This window comes from Austrofundulus limnaeus, unplaced genomic scaffold, assembly GCF_001266775.1.
Source record: "Austrofundulus limnaeus strain Quisiro unplaced genomic scaffold, Austrofundulus_limnaeus-1.0 Scaffold704, whole genome shotgun sequence".
Lineage (NCBI taxonomy): Eukaryota > Metazoa > Chordata > Actinopteri > Cyprinodontiformes > Rivulidae > Austrofundulus > Austrofundulus limnaeus.
This window is the reverse complement of record NW_013953106.1, coordinates 39,314-61,092: the sequence shown is the minus strand read 5'-3', so window position 1 is coordinate 61,092 and position 21,779 is coordinate 39,314. Positions and strand designations below refer to the sequence as shown.

The window sequence follows — 21,779 nt, the reverse complement described above, 5'->3', positions numbered from 1 at the left end:
TTTCTTTACAACTCTGAAAAAGTCATCTGAAAATAAATGACTCCAGTAAAGCATGAATGACCAAATGTGATAAAGTATTTGTACTTCATGACTTGACACCGTGTATTGTGAGTTTTGGCCATGATGYTGTGATGTCCAGCAGCTCTTTTTCTTTCTTATCGCTGCAACTTGTGGACTCTCTAATCCACATAATCTCGTGATGCTTCTCTAAATCCATCCAATCTGTCGCGTGCCTGTACTTAACAGCCCGACTTGATAAATCTGGGTCAAGAAGGTAGAGTGGAGATGCAGCTGCTGTGCACCAAGACTTCAGCAAGCATCGTTTCACAACTTTAGAAACATTTTTAAGATCAAAATCCTCCAGGAGCGTATCGACAGAACTGCATGGAAGCTTGAGGTTCAGAGAGGAGGATTTGAGGATTCCACCWAGAAAATGGAACTTCAAGAGCACACCAAAACCTGCTGGAGCCAGTATTTTTGTGATCAGCCACAGATGGAGTTTGCAGAGCTGGAGGAACATCCAGATCCGTACTGCAGCTTCTGGACTGATTCTGACTCTGCCAGAGTCAAGAGTGCTCGATCGTTTGCCGTGGATGCCAGAATAAGACTTGATAGTCTGAAGTCTGGGTGCAAGTCACACCGCTGCGACGTGGACATCAAGTTCTACAAATATAACCGAGAAAAAGACCTGTGGGTTGGAGAGGACTCACCGACAGAMGAGTCTGCTCTGGACCTGGTGGAGATCTTAGATTTAGAGGATAACATGCTGGATGAGGAGAGCTGGTAGGTACCATCAGAGATCTGCTGATGTTTAAATTTTAACAGACAACTCTGAAAGGATTAAGTTCAATCTGCTTTGAACTGTACAGTGTATAATCTAACTTTTACGTAAAGTCAAAGTTAGATAAGATGTTTCATTTTTCATCCACAGGCTGTACAAACCTCAAAGTCAGCAGTCGTTAGCGGAGAAGGAGTCTGCCCTCAGGTGGTGTCGACACGTCTTTGATAACCCGAGCCCTGAGATGGAGGCAGCCCGCCGGGTGCTGATGAACAAGCTGGAGCAAAGTTAGAAAGCAGCACACTTTTTTTAATCAAACGCAACTGAACTAGAAAGAGACTTTTAACAGTTTGATCACAGATTTACCTCTCGTTGTTTGTCAGGATCCAGATACGACTACTACAGACCTGCAGCAGATTCTCATCTCTCTCCCAGTGGGGACGAAACATCAGGCCGCTCAGCACCCAGTGACTCTGAAAGTTTAGGTAATGATGTCATCAGAGTCATGTGGAAACTTGTTTTTATACTGCAGAACTCAACCCTGATAAAAAAATCATGATTAAATTGTACGTTTTTTTTAAACACACAATGAAAATATCTGCTGTACATACTTGTGTCCTGTCAGAGGTAGTTTGTGCACAAAAAACTCATAGTTGGTTGTTTATTTGGAGAGTGTAAGATAATGAGGTTTAAAACTATTATGAACAAGATGGTACACTCAGGAATTTGTGGGCAGAAAAACTTTACACTGAGATATAAGTAAGTTTTTTTTTTCTCATTTTTGTCCAGAGAGATTAAAAATACAAGAAAGAACCCAGTAAAACCTATCAGTTCATATTGTAGTTTGCAGAAAAGATTATTTGGATTTATTGAAATTTTATCGTAAGAGAAGCAAAGCAGGGAAGAAAACAGATAGAAAACAAGGAACATGACCCAGATTATCAACTCGTTTGTTAAATATTTGCATGTGGTGGTGTTTATTGAAGATTATGCTGCATCAAATCTCAGCAGAACATGAGCCAAAGCAGACTTAATTTGAAATACTTCTTTTTTTTTAAAGAAATGATTGGCAGTAAAGTACAATGGAAAAATGCCTGAAAGTTTAACACATGCAGTGTGTGTTTGCACAGATCATAATGAGGTGAACCTCTCCCACAACTCCATAACTACAAACTACAGACTGCAGGATATCTCAGATGTTCACATCTTGGCCAAAATACAGGAAGACAGTGAGTAAACAAGTTTTTTTTTTTTTCATTTCTACCTGAAGGGTAAAACCTTTTTTTGTGTTTCAGGTTTAAGGCAGGAATATGTTTCCATACCTTCTCCTGTTCTGTTCAGGAGAAACCAAGAGACACAAAGAGCTTGTGACTTAAATAAAACCAAGGATTCAGATTCTTCTTGCTGGGAAGCTGCATCACCATTACTGAGCTCTTCCTGCTGCGAGTCACCAACATCAGTGAAGCAGGGCTGCCAAAGTCCTAAACTGAGCAGACTTCACCAACAAGTCACCCAGTTCAAGCTGCTCAGACTGGCTCAGAATCCAGGTAAAAAGTGGACATTGATTCACCCCCTAAATGACTCTAAAGAACCTAAAACATAGATGATTATTTTTTTAGTGGATAAAACACATACTGTAGACATTAAAAAAGATGTACTGTTTCTGGTTTAGCCACTGGCTAAATTCCTTCATTAATCCCTGGCAAGTAAAGACAGGCGTATGTATACATTATGGAGTTATATGATGCAGTGTAACACGATATGATCAACAGAACACCTATGTTAAAAACATCATTACACTTTCACATCAGATACTTTGAACCCACAACAAACTCACTGTTTACCCTTCAGCTGTGGTCACAAGGTGTGAATCATGAGCAAAAGAACAAGATCTTGGATACAAGTGGCTAAAATGAGCTTTCTCCTTAGGGCAGGGCTATTCAACTAGCAACCCATGGGCCACTTACGGCCCACATGTGACCAAAGCTCGGCCCACCAACTGGTTCTTTAATCTCTTAAGCCCAAACTCCTGGTTTTCTACTTTAATTGCTATAAGTTCTTTTAGTTAGCTGAAGATGAAACTGAGATAAGTAAAATTAAAATCGGTTGAAAAATTTGGCAAGACAGAGGTGTCAATTTGTGTTAAATAGGAGGCATAACGTGTTACTTTTGTTTTTGAAATTGTTTCAATTGCACTACTTTTTAAAATTAATTTCATTTATAGAGAAAAACAAAACAAAAACCAGTTATAAAAACAAAGTAGGCCTAGATGAAACACTGAAGGAAAAGCGCGCAGAGAGAATTTATTTTAGGGTTCTGTATGTTGTATTCATGACTAAATGCAACAAAGTAAACAAATTCAAAGGTAGCAGGTTTGTAATTCTTGTTTATTTAGATAATGACTTTAATTGCTGGATGTTCGGCTCTTGAGCCTTTAGCCTGCAGTAACCATGGCCCCAGAACAATAGCTGAATAGCCCTGTTAGCTGGTACTCGATTGCTAAAAAAGAGTCAGCTGAGGTGGTTTGGACATCTGATTTGAATTATGATCTCCCTTTAGAGGTTTTTCAGGAGTGTCCCACTGAGAGGAGACCTCGGGACAGATCCAAGCTCACTGAAGGGATTATGTTTCCTCTTTCTCAGGGTAATGTGTTAGGAACCCAAAGAAGGAGCTTAACAGGGGCGGTTCTAGGGGTGGGGCCACTGTGGCATTGGCCCCTGCTGAAATCTGGTTGGCCCCCTGAAGTGCCCCTGTCCTGTCAGTCATCTGTCCTTTGCATCAGAGCAATGGTGGTGGCTGCAGTTTCATGCCCAAACACTAGAGGCGCTAATGAGTCAAAGAGTAAAGTCCAGCATGGATCAATCAGGAGTATTCAGGCTTTTTTTTATTAACATTACATTACGTTACAATTGTTGGAACATATGTGACCAGTTCAATTTATACACCTTACCCAAACCAAGGATTTATATGCAAGAATGTTGAACAAATACTTGGCCCCTCTATGAATATTGTGGCCCGTTGACTGACCCTTACTCAGAAAAATCCTAGATCCGCCACTGGAGCTGAAGTGTGTCACTGGGGAGAGGGATGTTTGATTTGCTGTAAATGTTAAGAGCATAACTCTCATTGATACCTAAAAGAAAGGTTTTGTATGTCTTCCAGAAGCATCACCTGGTAAGACGAGGTCACCTCTGGGGACGAGCCTCCGTTCCCTGCAGGCCATCAGGAACAGCCGAAGTTTAGAGGTTGATGATTACCAACCTGCTGGCTCTCTATCAGGTCTGTTTCCTAAAAACAACAAAATGCAGTTCAAACACACAGCTGACAGATGTACATTTCAACACTTTGCATCACTTGCATTTAATCAACAAACTCTCCCTCAGGTGTGTTATCAGCCAGAATAGGATCAGCCGGCTGTGGGTCTCCATCACTTTCGGCAACATCTCTCAGCTTCAGTAATCCGATGAGAGGCGCGTCGGCCCAGATAACGGCCATGAAAAAACTGCAGAGGTCTCAGTCTCTCAGKCCCAGCAGGATGGCTCACCCTGCCAGGGGTTACCTGTCTGCTCATGGACGCGTTTTTGCCTCCCCAGAGAGGCCGACCACTGCAGCGTGGGGCAGGCACGTGTCATCCGTTCAACGGTGAAAGACTTCACTGATAAACATCATGAACGCAGTCAAACCATAAAGAAAGATAAAAACATCTATCTTAGAGTGTCTCRGTTACAGAATYTYCTTTGTTTGGAGTTTCTGTTAAAGTGATTTTCAAGCTACTTGTAGAAACATCGACACAGACGTGGGAAAGTGCAGTTGAGCTTTACTTCAGTGTGGCGAGCTGAAAGATCTGCCTTTGCAGATTTGTTGCAACAGGAAGTGTGCAGCTCACCATAACAGGAGAGAAACCAAATGATTGAACGCTTCAGAAAAGGAAGTGTCATTAGCAGGAAACAGTGGTGTGGGTGTGCTGTTATTATTCAGCGTACACGTAATGACTGTATTTTTGTCAGCATAGTGTAAAAGTTCCAGCTCTGAAGGCTCATTTGTCTTTGTGCTTTTGTTGYCTTTACCTGAGAGCAATAGTTCTTCTTCTGTGGTTTAAATAAGGGCATAACTTCCAGTCTACTATTGGGGAAATTATACTATCTCCCTATTTATTTATTTATTTATTGAATTGTTTACTTTTTTGAAACAATTCAGAATATTTTGGGGTTAAAATACATTTTAATGTTTTGTGATTAATTAATTTTCCTGTTTTCTTTGTATTTATTCTGCACCTTTTCTGTTCCACGTCAGTTTAATTATTAAGAATAGGCCAACCTTTTTTGCTTTATTGTGGGTTTATATTGTCGGGATCAAATGATTGTGGGGGGTCGTTACCCCCCTGCAAATTACGCCCATGGGTTTACAACCTTTCACACATCAATGGCAGGTTACCACAGTCTGTTTCTTTGTTCTCTGGGTTAGTTTTGCTTCAGGGAAATAAAAAGCAAAGTTGAATAAAGTTTGTAGTTGGGAGTGCCACCTTTTCTGAAACGTGTCTAAAGAAAACACATGGAGAGAATGAAAATGAGCAAAATATCTCTGGAAACATCCCTTAAGATGAATCCTTTTTTAAGTTCAGTGTTGTAAATGTAAAAAATAAATAAAATAATGTTAACAATTTATCAGCAGCTTTTTAAAAATTCATTCTCCAACATGGTGTCTTCAGGATTTTCCATAAATCACTTTAGATGCATCCTCACTGTGACAAAACACAATACCTTTGATGTGACGAATGAAAATCTTTCTTAGAATAATTGTATTTATTTTTATGAGGCATATTAAWGTTTAAATTGTGGCTCGTTTTCTGCACATTTCAATATAAATTGCACAAATCTTTATTTTTAACTTGATCAATATAAGACTAATTTTTCATTAAATTCCTAATAAATAAAACTTTGCAAAGTAGAAAATTTTTGATTTTGTTTTTAATGAGGACTTTATTTTTGTATCTTTAGCAAATTTAGTATATTTTTATCTCGTCTCTCAGGTAGAATCATGTTTAATACCTGGGGAGTGTACAATGTGACAAATGAAAACAGAACAAAAGAAGTGAGCACGCTTCATGTGTGAACAGCATGAAGAAGAAGTCTACAAAAACAGAGTCAACTCAAATTTACAATGTGCTGCTTTGTACCCTAAAGGTTCCTCAAACAATAAACATCATTTACAAAATACAGAATAATATACATATTTACTAGAGAAATGACATTTCTCGGTTGTAAGTGGGATGTTTCTGGATCATGAACAGATATAAAAAATAAAAAATAAAAAGCCTAAACATCAGAGTCCATGTCGCTGTCACCTCCAATTGATCGAAACTCTTCGCTCTCCTCATCTTCACTCAGTTGGACCTGAGAGAGCACAGCTGGGCCTCTCCTCCGCGCTTCGTCTTCTTCGTCTTCCTCCTCTTCCTCACTGATGCCGTATTCCTCACCGTTTCCCATGCTAGAAGGCTGCATCTGACTCCGGCTCTCCGTCTCTTCGTAGCTGCCGTAACTGAGACAAATAACGAGGTGTTTGTAACAACAAATTTAAAAAGCCATATTAAAAATGTCATAAAATAAAATTATAAGTGAGGAAATGTTGTACCTGATGTTGCTGTCCTCCATGTGTTCATGTCCCTCCCCTTCGTAGGACATCATGCTCTCATCCTGCTCCATGCCCATCCGGGCTGTGTCCTGAGCTCTCCGAGGAGGCGTGGGTCGCACATCGACCTCCCTGTCAGAGTCGCTGCCACTCTCTGACAGCTGTATGGCTGCAGGGACACACAGCATCAGGACGGTTCACACAGGGTGACAGGGAAGACTCAGTAAGAATCAAAGAAATGTTGCGTTCAGGGTTCAATACATCTGTGGAAAAGCCACAAACGCTGYCACATTTGAAGATATGTAAACGTGGACTCACAGGAGAAAGGGTTGTCTCCCTCCTCTTCACTGGCGTCATCCTCTCCATCAGACATCAGCAGGTCCTGATACAGAACACTGGACTGAGCTGGGTGGTTCGATCTGCCATGTTGTCTGTCCTCATCCTCTTCGTCCTGGACATGCGGCCGTCTGCGGGGCGGCAGCAGCATGTCATCGTCATCTTCATCCTCCAGGTCTCCTTCAGCATCTTCGGCCTAAAAACACAGAATCGGGCGAGTTTCAGTCATTTCATTTCTGTGCTTTTTAGCATTATTAAAGTTACAAGTTTAACTTGAGGGATGTTCTCTGACTGGATGTAGAACGGAGAGACACTTCCCCTCCAGTACTTGTTGCAAAGAGCTGACAGTCAGCTGCGTTTAGACTCTCCTAAATTTTTGTTTTAAATTTAAAACTCTAAGTATTGGTGTTTATTGTCTGGTTTTACTATTACAGCAGTTTAAAATCGGACTACTATTAAATAAACATTTCAGCCTTATTTTTTAGAAATATTAGCTAATTTAAACCAGCGTCGCGTACATAAAATATGATGCTGATTGTAAAGAGTGACTGTTACATTAACCTGTCTCATTTTATCTTTCGTATCTGTTTAGGAAAATTAAAATACCTAAACGAAGAGCACTTTATATTAAATATATTTACTAAATTATGCAGGTATAGCTATAATATGACCATTATTTTAGCAATATGTGAATTTATCTTAGCAAATATATTTCTMTATTTGTATAAAGACATTTATTTGACGTGATATGTTTTAAAACTACAACATGGTGAAAGCTTTATATTTKTTTGTGTAAAGATAATGTCTCATACCAAGTCGACACCGTGCCTATTAATAAATCATGTCTCTTACAGGAGCAGGAGTCTTGGGTTTGCCGTCATCGTCCTCTTCAAAGCCCTCAATATCCACATCTGAGTCTTCCTCTCCAGGTCTCCTGCCATGCCGTCCCTGAGAGCCACAAAAAGTAAAATGAAAACAAAATCATCTCACTTGCTGACAAGTAGAGTGAAATACTTCTAAATCAACTTCTACATAAAAAGGTACAAAAGAAGTGCACAATGAAGCTCTGAGGATGGACTGAGGAGAGGTGGCATGTGGTGGTGAGCCTTTTCTTGGTCTCTCTCCATACCTGCCCCCCTCTCTTTTCTGGAGCAACCACTAGAGGTCCCTCAGAGAAAAGGCCGCTGGGCTCCCTGGGCAGACTCCCTGAAGCCASGCTGTCAAACAGATCAGCAGGCTGGCCCGCGCCAAGCACAGAGCGGCAATACACAAAGGAAGAGGCGGGCCGTGAGGGTAGGGGTGAWGGAGAAAAAACAAGTTGGGAGAAAGAAGACACTACAGTGAAGAAACCAGACTGCACAAAATAAATATTACGATCTGGAAGGGGAAAGTTAACACAGTGAACAAGTGAAGAAAAGGGCAGGAGGAGAACTACAGGATGTGGCAAAGAAGCTGCAGCAAAAGTTCACACTATTTGGAATATTTTATACAGATGTAGCGTAAAGTCTATTAAGAGTGTAAGATGTATTGGTGTTAACAGTAGAAGAAGACTTATGTTTACAATGGTGGAAAGAAAAATGAGCTTACCTGCGGTGTGTACGGTCCAGGTGTCATCGGGTCCAAACTGTCCAAGTCGGCCACATCCAGAGCTGCCTCCTTAGCGGTAGAGATATCCTTTTCCAGCTGTGTCAAGTGTTCATCATACTGGCAACACAAAAGGTTCATTACAGAACATCCCAACCAGGGTTACTAGATCTGACTGACAGTTTCCAGCCCAAATCTCAACCTCTGCTGAAACTCACGTTAAAAACATACAACTATACACACGATAAAGAACACCGGCAGTGTAAACACAACTGCACTGAAACAAACAAAAAAAGGCTGCACATACAGGCTCCTCACAAAATATGCAATCAGGCAACAAAACAACAAATAGTATCTGATAAACCATAGACTGCATATATAGATGTGTGACAAGCGACACATGTTGCAAACCTCAAAGTTTCTTATATTCTGACCAGAACCAGACTTGTGGTTTTTTTTTTTTTTTTTTGAGGCACCATGTTCTTTCATCGTCACGAGGTTGCACTTGGATTTCTGTTTTACAATATTTGGTTAGGTTTTAGGCTTAGTTGAACTGACTTGTACCATTTCACAGTGACACTTGATTAACTGATGACTATTAACCATTGATGATGTCACGTTTGACAGATTCTAGACATTTCAAAAATAAATGCAAGGACACTGCATCTTTTTTTAAGTGTTTTACATGTCTGCAACACAACTACTTTGATAGATATTCCTTGTGAAGACTTTCTAAAAAATGCTCCAAATGTGGTGACAAGCAGTCCAAATTTTAACAACCCGCCCAAAGCTGCTCATTTCAGACCAACATGTTAAAAAGAAGCCCAGTTAAGCTGAAACTCGCCCAATCTGGCAACAATGATCCCTTAATACTTCCAGCATTCTTCCTGCAAATAAAAAGGCAAACAATTTCAACTCACCTCCGCCAAGGTCTGCTCACACACACTGATAATATCCAGGGCTGTTTTGGTGAAAGGACTGTCTGAGCCTGACAAAAAAAACACAGAACAAGATACTAAATCCACTTTTGCTAAAAAAATTTTTAAAAAGTTGGACACTTTTAGGAAAATCTTCCATCAGCTCATAACAGAGGTGATAAACGTGACTTACCGTTGTACTTGATGCTGTTGGCYTGGATGAGGCTGATATCTGAGAGAAATGCTTCTCGGTTCTGGTATTTATGTTTGGAGATGTTCTGTTAGAACAATGAGGTGGAGGTGTTAGTTAAATTTATTTTAAATACTGGTAAATATTAAGTGTGTAAATGACACATCAAAAGCCTCTCACCTTCCGGATGGTCTCCAGATCCATGGGGTTTACAATCACCTTATAATAATCTGGCACAAACTTTTTATTGACAGGATGGTGAAATGGCCAAGACTAAACAAAAAAAAAAAAAGAGGAAACAGAAAAATAGAAGTTAAATATTAATCTGACTCAGATCATTGCTCTGTACGATATAAAAAGAAAAGAGGACCACTCACATCAGGAACCGCCATCATTTTCTGAGTTACAATGTTGTCCAGGATGAAGGAGAACGCCACCTGGTCATCATCATCCAGCAGGGGGTTGATGGCTTTCTCCAGCCTCACCAGCCGGTCCTCCTTCTGCGGTCACAGGCAAAAGAGGTGACGGTTACCAAGAAAACCAACYAGAACCTGAGTCCTGACTGCTGCCGACGCTCACTCACCTCTTTCAGTTTAGTGTCGCACAGATCCAGCATGGACTGCGCCACTTGTGTTATGGGATGCTTTGCCCCTGGGTGGAGCAAAAACAGATTTTATCTCAGCAAGCTGACGTYAGGCTAAAGGTTAAATCAAGTAGGGTGATTATTTKTTTTTTCTTCGTGTGTTTGATCCAACCAATTGTAATCAAATTACCATTGTAGGTAGCGCTGTTTTTGACAATAAGCTCCACTGCTTCGCGGAACTCCTCCCTCGACGGGTACATCCGCTTGCGTACATTCTCCCTCAGTGTCTGTAGATCCATGGGACGAGTGATTATCTTGTAGTAGTCCTTCACAACCTTGGCGTTGACCGGTGTGTGGAAAGGATACGTCTGTAATAATGAGACYGACATTCAGATGAGAATGCACAGARGACAAGGAATAAATCGATATTGTTGGTGTTGGACAGCTCTTACGTTGGGATGATCCCGCATGTCGTTGATGATGCTTTCGAGGACAGAGGACAATGTAACCATCGGATCAGTTCGCCTGCGGTGGATTGCTTTATGTGGTTTCTGTTAATATATGTATAAAATAAGTGTAACACATCAGCTTAAGTCAGCTATTACAAATTTAATGCCAAATTAAATGAAAATGAAGACTGATAAAACTATAAATAAAGGGGATGCTGTATTACAACCAAGTATAGCATGTGTGTCACTCAGTGAGTAAACTCAAGTTTAATTTTTGTCTGTTTATTGAACAATAAGTAAGTTTTTTATTGCTGCTACTTCTTYACATTTAAAACAAAAAAAGTTACTAAAACTCAAATACCACTCTCATAATGCTCAGTGTTTTCTGAGTATGAGAGTCTAGAGAAGAAATGACTTCAAACAATTAAAATCCACAAAAGCTCCAATTTCAGTGTTTGTGTCAAACCAAAAGCTGCTCTGGGATCAGTGTGAGTATGAAGCTGGGGTCTGTTTCAGTTTTGTGCTTTTCGCCCTGCAGTTTGAACATTATTTTGCACAGAATGCACCTGACCTCATCTGTGTGGGCAACAGACAGTTGTGAAAACACATGTTGTACAGCAAACTGCCAGTAAACCTGACRTTACCTATAATTAACCACAGAATGGTTTGCTAGCAAGCGTGTATAGCAGCCGCTAGTAGAAAGTAGCTTTGATTAGGCTTGGGTGGTGTAACTGTATTTTGGAATACCGTGGTCCTAAAATATGGTGGCGGTATTTGAAAAGTAACATATTATTTTATTTATTGAATTTAAGACATTTTAAATCTAGATGTGTGTCATCACACGTGGTACAACAAGGCTTACATTGAGGTAGTCACAGTGGACGGCACTGCCCACTCGTCTTTTCTTCTTTGGAGGCAGCTGCTGCTTGGGAAACTTGAGCACCAATGACTTTCTGCGCACCTCATCAGCACTGCCAAAAGAAAAGAGAAGTCAGCAACTACCAAGAGCTGGCAGCACAGAACACACACTGTTTACGATAGTATCTGACTAAAAAGCAAAGTTTTAACCTTTCAATGAGCTGCTTGCCCAGCACAATCTTCGTGCCCTCCACCTTGATGAGTTCCTCGTTGTCGTTGTGGATGACGGTCTTTTCCAGCTCCTCTTCTTGCTCCTCTGTCATGGCCACTGGGTTAGAGGGCGGGGCGTTGGTTTGGTAGTACAGCGGGCAGAATTTGTTGGTTCTCATGTGTCCGATGGCGCCACACGCGCCYCACTTCAGCTGGACGAAGGCAAACAGGAAGGAACACGATGATAGTCAAATAAAAAAGAATAAGTTACCGATTCACTTAACATCATCATTAAAAGGTTAGATTTTGCATTCAGCTGGGTGCAAAAAAAWWAAAAATAAAAAGTCAAAAGAAATGTTTTTAGAACTGAATCAGCAAGCTTACTTTTACCTTGAGGTCTGGTCTCTCCTTGACCTTCTTGGTCTTRTTCTCTGGGGGACCTTTAATTTTATCCTTTTCCTGGTTTCTCTTCAGCCTCCGGAGTTGCTCCTGAATCCGCCGGCGCTCCTTCCTCATCTCTTCTCTGTGCTGCTCATCGAAGAGGGCAAACTTTCGTCTGCGACCACAGAGAGACACAATGAAACATATTTGACTTTTACTTCCTACAAAATAAGATTTCCAGTCAAGTTGGAGGCCAAAGACTACAAACAAAACCTTCATCTTATGGTGAAGCAGTTAATTTGATAACACACAAATTTAGGCTTCATTTTTTACATGAATATTTTCATTGATGCTTCAGTTTTAGCAATTAAACACTATTTATTAAAAGTAGTCTAGGTGGGGAAATAAGAATGCTGTAGTTGTAACAAAACAAAAATAAATAAATAAATAAAAATATCTGTTCTATTTGCAACACAACAATAATGAAAAACAKCTCTGGACCATCTTAAGTACGGTACTTAAGATGAGAGGGCAGGACGACTGAGATTGAGAAGCTAATGGTAGCTAATGTTAGCTTAGCTTRTGCTGTTGTGTAGTTAAACTCGTGCAAATGATTTATGTAAAGTTACTCTCATCTGTGTGAAGTAACCCCAACTGCTCAGTGAACCAATCAATGATAACAACAAAACTCACATGAATTCATCATCCTTAGTGGTTCTGATCCGGGTGTAGGCGTCGATGACAGACGCTTTKCGGACCGTCTCACAGCGGACGTACTCCTTGCCGTCCTCGTCCTTGAAGGTGCGATAGATCTTGAGGCGGCGTCCTGTAGCTGATGAGTTGAGGCTGGTGACGGAAGACGTGTCGTCATCTTTGTGGGAGCTGGTGGACAGAGAGCTGGCTGTAAAGTGGAGAGACGCGARGCTCGCAGTTAGACAGGTTTTAGTGACGCGTTAAGATCTTTGCTACAGGAAACACCAACATACACAAGCCTTTGCGTCGCTCTTTGCGTCCCTTGTTGTCACGATCGCTCTCCTCTCCCATCAGCATCCTCTGCAGCTCCTTCCTCTCCTGCTCCTCCCTCTCTCTGGACAGCTGGGAGCTGGTCTTTTTGTTCTGCAGCATGTTCTCGATGTTCTTACCCATCTCCTCAAAGTCACTGTCTTCAGCTGAACTGCTGTCTGTGTCTGTGGACAGCACCTCGGTGGACTCCAGCACTCTGGGGTAGAGGTGGGAAAAAGTGACAAAAGGAGTGTAAAACCTGTACGAGCAGAACCCAMAGTGAGAAATGTGATTTTAAACAAGCGTCTCACTTGTTCTGCAGGTCGAAGATCCTCTGGCACTCTTCCTTGTAGCGCTCCTGGTGTTCAGCGACGGAGAAACGGGAGCCTCTGGCGAACTTACTCATCGGCCCCTCTCCTGAGCGAGCCTGCTCGGTGGACATCGTTCTCACCACGTCGATGACCTCCCAGCGGGAAAGTTTCTTGATCTGACACGGGGGGACAATAACACAATCACTTGAACAAAAATCTAACAAAATGTCTGCCTTTTAAAGTAAAAAAGAAAAGCTGATTGTGAAATTATCTACAACTGCAGTGAACACAAATATTATAGTTCAGCACAAAAATGCCATGTGATCTCACCTCTTCCTCTGGAACGCCAAACTTACGGAGGAGCTGCTTGGCGTTCTTAAGTGAGAGCCTCCTCAGATCAGCGTCTGTTCCTGTTACTGTCTTCTTCACAGGCTGTGGCTCTTTGTCATCCTAGTGGTGAAAAAGGAGCCAAACTTAAACAAAAACATACAAAAATAAAAAGCTGATGCACTGCCTTTCAATGCCCCATCTTTGGCCTAAGACAGGGATGTCCAAATTGTGGCCCCTGACTTCAGTTCAAGAATTATATTAATTTGTTTATTAATTTGTCCCCCCGGCACAGGTGTTTGATGGAGACTTTCTATTTATTATTAGGGCAAATTTATCACAAAGTAAAATCTCATAATAAAAAATATTGGCAACAATACCAATTATTTGTCTTTAAATAACCAGACTCGTAGCTTTTTCCACATCGATACAGTGACTTCTACTCAAAAGCTGATTTTGCTACACTCCAATCTGCTTCTAATTAATTATTAAATTCGTCTGAATACAGCAAGCATTTTCAACTAAAGAGTCACCTAAATCCTGACTTTATTGACCAGAATTGACTAAATTTGGTTATTTTTTCCCCCAATTGAAACCTATAAAATTGCTAAATTTCTGAAACCCGCAAAACACATTTAAAGTTCTGGATCTAGATTTAATTTCCATTTCCAGCAATAAATCTGACTACTTTATTTGTTTAAATAAAGTATTCAATGCTTAGTTTATTGTTGAGCAGGTAAAGGACAAATTTTTTTGGCCCTCAACTCCCTCTGACTTTACAATTTTGACCCATGTGACAAAATGTTTGGACACCCCTGGACTAAGATCAACTTAGGTTATGAAATGATGGAGTTGTTACTAAGTGCAATCTCAAATTTAGAGTATGTGTTGTGAATGACTCTCAGCTACAACCAAACATTTCTTTGTTTTGCTTAATATCTGTAAAACTGACTGAGATATACCAGATTTACTGTTGATCAGGTATCATCTGTAATTAAGTTTAATTAAAATCCGCCCAGTGGTTTATGAGATATTTTGTTAACAGTGTTGACCCAAATAGTTAATGGGGAAAAAATAGACCTTGTGAAACCTGTTAGTGTTGACACTACCACACCAAAATGTTAAGGTTTTCATTTTGTGTTTTCTTAAGTGGCAGCCATATTCATTCATGTGAATTCCCAGATTTAATTAGCTGTAGATGTGTTAGGGTTAATAATTATAACTCCAAGTTTTATTCAAATTCATCCAGTGGTTCATGAGATATGTTGGGAAACAGACTAACAAACACACAATGCAGACACAAACATTATTACCCGCCTTTGTCTTTTAGCAGTGGGCAATAAAGAAGCACAGTTGGCAAGGTTCCATTTTGGACAGGCTCACCTTCTGTTGGGTGGGCTTGTTGGGCACTTTCACATATGAGAAACCCTCTCCGCAGCCTGTAGGATCTGCCACACCTGTAACCTCCAGCAGGCACTTCCCCTTCATGGCAGAAATGAAGGCTCTTGTCGTGTTCCAAGGAGCTGTCCGCACCTTCGATGAGTGACACAAAATTACTGCTGATCTGTTTTCTTTGATTATTTTTCTGTCTGCACATAATAATAATAATAATTTTAAAAAAAAAACAACAACTCTGATTGATACCTCATCATCAATCTTCATTTGAAAGTCCTCTTCATTCTCCTCTTCTGGTGCAAAGAAAGATTTCTCTCCGTATCCGGCGTCCTGCAACAGCCCAACAACTTATGAAACCGTAGTCACATTAAAGGTTTGACCTTATCTGGATGTAGAAACTGTTACCTTTAGCCGCTGCTCTGCCACCAGCATGCTGTAATAGGCGCAGCATTGCTCTGGAGACACCATGGCTCGGATTTCCTCTTCTGTTGGCAGCCTGAAGTCGGGCTTCAGCACCCACCAGTTGGAGTCCATCCCTGCCATGAAAACCAGGCTCTTCTTAATGAAGTGCCGTTATTTGCTGTATTGGATGCAACTGTCTCCAAACACCCACCTGTACGTTTAAAGTCAGCACAGAGTTTGAGTCGCTTCCTGATGCTGCTCTCTGAGTGCGAGGGAAAAGCTTTCTTTATGTCCTCCATGCGGATTCTTCTGGGCCTATCTTTGCTCTTCCAGAACAGGCGYTAAATGAACACCTACAAGAGAACAGGCGTTGGCGGCTGAGCATTTGCAACGACGACAGGTGGATTATTTTGCAGGTGATCTGGTGGGAAATAAAAACCTGCAYGAAGTCTCTGATGTGAGTGTTGGCACGTTTGGAGTTTGGGCCTGGGACTTCGAACAAGGGACACTCCTGACCGACAACAAAAATGTCCACGAGCTCTCGAATGTAGTAGCCGTGTCGCGTTCGGATAACCAAGAAATCCGTTTCTGGCATCTTGTGCAGGTAGATTGGGGCACGGAAGAGGTTGTTTTCAAAAGCCTGTAGGAGAAAGACTCAATCTATAACACTATGATAAGAGACCCGAGGCACATTTTTATCTTTACAAATAATGGTTATTTATATAGCACCTTTCATAGATATAAAATAAGAATGTGCTTCACAATAAAAGCAATAACAATTAAAACTCTTAAACTACAACAGCCCATTTGTAAAAGAAAGTCTTCAGATGTTTTTTGAAAGCTTCCATAGAATCAAGTCCGAAATATAAGATAGAGCTTGTTCATTTAAAGCTCTAAAGCARGTCAAACTCAAGGCCCGCAGGCCAGATGTGGTCTGCAAGTGACTTCTGTCTGGCCCACCAAAGGCCAGCCTCTATATTTATTTATTTAATTTAATTTAATATGAAAATCATATCCATGTCAAACTTTAAATTTATGATTCAATGCAACAAAATAAAGTCATTTAAATAGTGAAATCTAATACTTGTCCAGCTCCTGAACTGTTGGCTTTCAGTAACTGTGGTCCRGAGCAATTTAGTAAAATAGTCCTGAATGTCTCACAATAAGCTGCTTTAAAGCCAGCATCGACCATAAACTACATCTCCCATAATGCATGTTGATTATGCATTCAGAATTAAAGACAGCAGCTACTCACCACAACTCAACAGTGAGTAAATCTCTTACTTTTAATAGTAATTCTGTTTTATTCATTTCACATTTAGTCAGTCGTGCTTTTCAGTGTTTATAAGAGGATGTGTTAAAACACTGTTTCTGTGCAGGAAATACCATGTAGAGCTCAGTTATTGTTTATTAGTGGTGATCAGCCATAGCAATAAGATGAAGAATGTGAGGTTTCGTGTTTAYTTAAAGTTCATTAAAACTGGCTCTTTGAAAGTCAGCTCACGTAGTCCTCTGTGGAAACGAGTTTGATTCCTCTTCTCTAAAAGTTAAAACTAGAATTATAMAATTAATTCTTAAATGAGCTGGGAGCCAGTGAAGAAAAGCTATAAGTGGTTTGATCTCCTGACTGTGGCGGTGCAGACCTGAAGCAGCTGTCCAGGGTGCAGAGAGCCCAGGAAAGGAGACGTGTGGCAGTAGACAGTCTCTCCATATTTACAGTCTGGTGCTCCGGGATCTTTTCCAGGTTTCTGAAGAACACAGTAACATGRCCAACACAAACAGGTAAGAACTTATTATSATCCCAACACTGCACTACAGTACARCATTTTTTAATATTATTTTAACACCAAAATAAAAGCAATATGAGCAAAGTCTAAAAATGGAAAGCAGATGGCTCACTTACCCTTTTGTAGTAGTTTTTGATCTTGGATGCCATGCCAACCTGCATGATGAGAGGAGGGTATTCCTCACTGTACTCTGCCAGGATCAGATCTCCATCTTTCCCTGTCAAGTCCTGCGGCGTTCTCATAAAGAACATGTCTCCACCTCCGGATGCCTGCCGCTCCAGTTCTCGCATCTGTTGACGAAAATCAAATTCAAACACACATTCGGCGCACCGTTAGAATTAAAAGCTCTAAACGTAACGTCTTTTGAACGTTCGCGGAGTCAAACAAAAAACACAATTTTTCTGGGCTCCACCTTGGCTTTCTTCTTTATGTGTTTGAGCAGCGGCTGAACGGCGTGAGGTCCCGGCTGAGACAAAGAGCCGAAGGAATATTTCTTCAGAGCGGAGCGGTGGAACTGRCGAAGCTTCATGGGTCCCATGTGAGTGGGGAAGAAGGGCTGCCGCAGCTCAAGGGCGGGAATGGAGTGCTGTCAAAGAAGAGGACATGTGTGTAACATGTCCTAAACGTGCTCATGTCTGTGTCTCTCATTGAATGGACAGTTTTCTGACGGCTCGGGCTCACCTGAATGATGTTACCACTGAAGGTTCCTCTCAGGCCCTGTTGTTTAGGATAGTAGAACTCATCATTGGACAGGTTCCAGGGATCTTTAACCTCAGGTTGGGACATGTTCTGTGTCGACAGAAATAAATACATTCAATTAAAACTTTTCCGGAGTTTCATTTTATTTTATCTGTTAATTATGTATTTTAGGGTACATGTTTTCATAATTAGGTTGTGCAACATTACAGCAATTTCAGATCAAAGTCTTGGTTTTGTTTAGTTAAAATAAAGACTGCCTTGAGGGACCAGACCTGCTGTGGCTCATCTTTTATCACCCCAGTCTTTCCAAGGAGAATACGACTCTTCTTAATTGCCGTTTCTTTTTTATTCTCTTTTGACGGAGAGTGGGAGGTCATCTCCTCCTTTTCATCAGGAATTTCTGGAAGACACCAGCATAGCATGTATCAAATTAAAGTTTATTATAGTAGTCCATGATTAAGAGCAGAAGTTTAAAAGAAGTTGAAAGTAAACCCAACTTGTTTTTATATACCTAGAATTATATTCTCATCATTCGGATCCAGGGTAAGAACAGGTGGCYTGAGCATGTGATCCATCTCCTGATCATCCCAGATGATGTTGTCTTCCCAGCGACCGTACACCAGCTCCTCGTTGTCGATGGGAAAAATGGAGAACCAGGAGCAGTCTTCCTCATGAGAGGCTGCGAAAAAAAATCAAGAGGTGAAGACGAGCGGGAAGACAAAGTGTACGCGAAAACAAAACAAACCTGTTACCCTGATTATCGTGGCTGCTTTTTTCCCTTTTGGAGCCAGAGATTGAAGACACTTTGGGAATGGGTGGAGGTGTTGGTGGCACCAGCTGGGAGTTACTTCTGGTCAGACCTGAAAGGTTAAACAAATGATTTATTTATTTTTCTTGCTTTAATGTAAATTTTGCWTGAAACAATCAGGCGGCTGTGTGTATTCTTACCCTGCTGTGCYTTATAAGCATTAGCGTTGCGGGTCATGCTGGAGGGGAGCCACCCTGCCAGGCTGGCTCTCTGAGTCTTGGTGCCTTTGTGTTTCACATCCTCTCCATTCCAAATAATATCATCCTCCCACTGCAGCTGAGTGACCATCAGGAACAGCTCGTTCTCAAGCGCCAATTTTGTTTCTTCGCCGTCAACGTTGTCACCATCAATTTCCATTTCTTCCTGCCTTTGTTCCTAAAACACATAACACACAAATATTTTTAAAAATCAACAAACATCTCACTCCTAAAAACACAATTATATGTATTCACACCTCCTGAATGGTTTCTGTCACTTCTTTAGGCACATCTTGCTTCTCGGTCTCATCTGACTCCTGTTCCTTCAGCTTGAAGCCATAGTTGAAGTTGCTTCCATCCTCAGAGACGCCCAGCATGTCGTACCAGAGCTGRGCCGGACCGTAGCGCCACTCTGCTACTTTAGGTCGAGACTCCGCTTCCTTGTCGACGTCACCGCAGGTCTGCGAGAACTTTGATTCGACTGGAGCCATCATGGTTATCTGGACGGAAAGAGGAGTGCGTGTGAAGTGACGGAGAGAGCGCCGGGTTTCTGTGTGGTGACATCACGAGGCTTTACCTCATCGTCAGACAGACACTGCTCTGGAGGCGGAGGGGGCGCGTACTCYTAAATCCACCCYGACTTTTTCTCCTGGTTTGGCTCCACGACCTCTCCCTCAGGAGGAGGGGTCCCAGGGTGAGGCTCCCTGTGCTTCCGCTTCTTTTTCCTGCGGGCGCTCCTCCAAACGGACGGCATGTTCTTTCCRGGACCGAACAGCCGCAGGAACCGAAGTACCTTTTCATAAACGTAAGAAAATGGCTGTAAGTGCACATATAAAATACAAAACACAGGTTTAAAAAGTAATTTGTGTAATTAAACGACTTATATGCTCCTAGAGAKGCTTTTACCTTGCCTGGCCTAAATTCTGGAAAGAGCTCCGTGACGCTGGGCAAGGCTTTGGCAGCATCTTTCTGCATGATGCCAGCTAGAGGGAGGGTGAGCCTGTCGGGGGGGCCTCCAGCCCCCGAGCCCTGGCAGGGACGGTCCGTTTCTGACTCAGAGTCCGAGGAGCTGCTGAAGTCCACCTTATCACCAATAGAGGATGGTGCAATAATGGAGGGCAGGATGATACCATCGCCATCTTCTGCAGTTGCTGGAAGAGACCGTGTCAGATTACAGAAGCAGGTAATTGAAATGATTCAACCTTGCCTTGTTTCATGCACAACTAGAAAATACYTCATTCTGTTTAAAACAAACCGTTTTCTTTATAGAGAATGCTTCAGGTGTATGTGTGCTCACCATTTGTGCTCTGAGAGGAGGATTCCTCCTTCTTGATTGGCGTGGGAAGAGTTGGCGGTGGTGGTGGAGGCATTAGCTTCGAGTCAATATCCTCACAGTCAGCATCATAGTCGTCCTCGTCATCTAGGATTAAGGAGTTCGAAAACATGTTAACATAAACGCAAACAGACGAGTGAATGAAAAGTCCAAACTATTTCATAGCATTTCAAAATATGGTGAGTAACAAAATAAAAGGTGGGGGAAAAACAGCTTGTATAGTGATGAATGGATGAAAAAGTTGTGTTATTCTTTTAAGTTTTTATAATAAAAAATATATTTCACAGCATTAATGGCAAATTCTAAAGTTACATACATTTTTTTTATTTATCATAACAATATTCAAACAACTAAGAGTTGAACGGACACTAGAGAGCTGAAAAATGATTACCTGTCTTTCTGCTGGGCTGCAAAGACCCCATCGCCTGACGGTACTTTTTTGTCTCATCCTCAGCAACCTCACTGATGTCAGAATAGTCGACAGCGTCATCCGTGCTTTTAACCCAACCTGCATGAGAAAATGTKACTAAAACATCATCCAATCATGGTCCTGCCTGGTCACATCAAGTTCCTTCATACATTTTCTCCTCACCCTCTGAATCCACATTTCCAGTGTCTCTGTTTTCCTCCTTGTTTTCATCCTCACTGGCAGTGATCTCTGTGATGAGAGAGCCCAGACCCAGAGAGCCCAAACCAGCTAGATGCTTCTTAGACTCCTGGTGACAGATCAGGCAGAGAAACAAAACAATCAAAAGCAGGTTAAATGAACACATACAGTCAACTTTAAACGATTACACAAATAACAGCACACTGTAGTAAAAAACAACAACATCTGAGTCACTCACATTGTCCAAAACACTGTCATCCTCCAGCTGTCCATCTTCATTGATATTTCCAAACAGGAACCCAGTGAGAGAAAAGGGGCGATCCTGATCCTCATCGCTGTCTGAATCCGACATCCTACATAAGAAAAAAACAAACAAACAAAAAACAATACAGGATATTTAATAATAATAAATCTAAGTTTGCTCACTTTATTCAACAAGACAACGTGATGACGGAAGTTGTGCCAAAAAAATGGAAGAATTTTAATTATGTTCACTAACCCAAAACGTATTAATATTTAAGCAACACTCACCTTTTCTGACCTCTCTTAAATATTCTTAAGCTTAGGTTTGAGCCAGTTTGATAGTAGCACTGAGTGCTAACCCAGGGAGCTAAAAGCTAAAAACGTTAGCAATACGCTAACTATTTCTAAGGTTGAATGCGCAACCTAAAATCTAGATTATTATGCATGTTTTAATTTGCAGCCAAGGTAAACTACGGATTCCAAATAAAAATGTTACCCTGCATTAACAAAAACCTGGCAATGTTAAATTTAGCACTAGGTTAAGTCTTTATTTGTGCTAACTCTGCTGCAGCAGCCTGCGACATTAGCGGAAGCTCTGACCCGGATGTGACGTGTGATGCGTTCAGTGGCTCGAAAAGTTGTCAACAACTGGATAGTGTAGCTCGGTGAATGTTATGGATTTTTTTTTTTTAAATATCCATTTAGACTTGCATGTCGCTGAACGTGTTATTGTATACACCAGTGCTTCTTACTT

At 41.3% G+C, this 21,779-nt stretch overlaps 2 protein-coding genes across 2 annotated transcripts; one reads left to right on the top strand and one right to left on the bottom strand.

The window, feature by feature from the left end:
* Window positions 1–89: 89 nt before the first annotated feature.
* On the top strand, window positions 90–5,442 carry LOC106531991 (SLAIN motif-containing protein-like). Its single transcript, XM_014027956.1, has 7 exons — window positions 90–783; window positions 932–1,065; window positions 1,162–1,263; window positions 1,909–2,007; window positions 2,074–2,325; window positions 3,941–4,057; window positions 4,162–5,442. The coding sequence occupies exons 1-7, from the start codon at window positions 434–436 to the stop codon at window positions 4,422–4,424; spliced, it is 1,317 nt and encodes a 438-aa protein (XP_013883410.1). The 5' UTR covers window positions 90–433; the 3' UTR covers window positions 4,425–5,442.
* A 288-nt stretch (window positions 5,443–5,730) lies between these two features.
* Window positions 5,731–21,626, bottom strand: taf1 (TAF1 RNA polymerase II, TATA box binding protein (TBP)-associated factor). The gene is given in 40 exon segments (XM_014027957.1): window positions 5,731–6,316; window positions 6,410–6,575; window positions 6,725–6,938; window positions 7,595–7,690; window positions 8,330–8,446; window positions 9,247–9,314; window positions 9,437–9,521; window positions 9,614–9,706; window positions 9,811–9,933; window positions 10,017–10,084; window positions 10,207–10,384; window positions 10,469–10,567; window positions 11,328–11,436; window positions 11,534–11,745; window positions 11,924–12,089; window positions 12,608–12,815; window positions 12,901–13,133; window positions 13,228–13,403; window positions 13,558–13,677; window positions 14,938–15,087; window positions 15,199–15,279; window positions 15,355–15,485; window positions 15,563–15,704; window positions 15,791–15,991; window positions 16,995–17,099; window positions 17,255–17,428; window positions 17,551–17,724; window positions 17,820–17,927; window positions 18,110–18,237; window positions 18,349–18,516; window positions 18,590–18,697; window positions 18,786–19,020; window positions 19,100–19,342; window positions 19,420–19,635; window positions 19,749–19,993; window positions 20,140–20,262; window positions 20,567–20,683; window positions 20,768–20,891; window positions 21,021–21,135; window positions 21,314–21,626. Coding segments are annotated over 39 exon segments (5,841 nt in total). The 5' UTR covers window position 21,135; window positions 21,314–21,626; the 3' UTR covers window positions 5,731–6,093.
* Window positions 21,627–21,779: the final 153 nt, after the last annotated feature.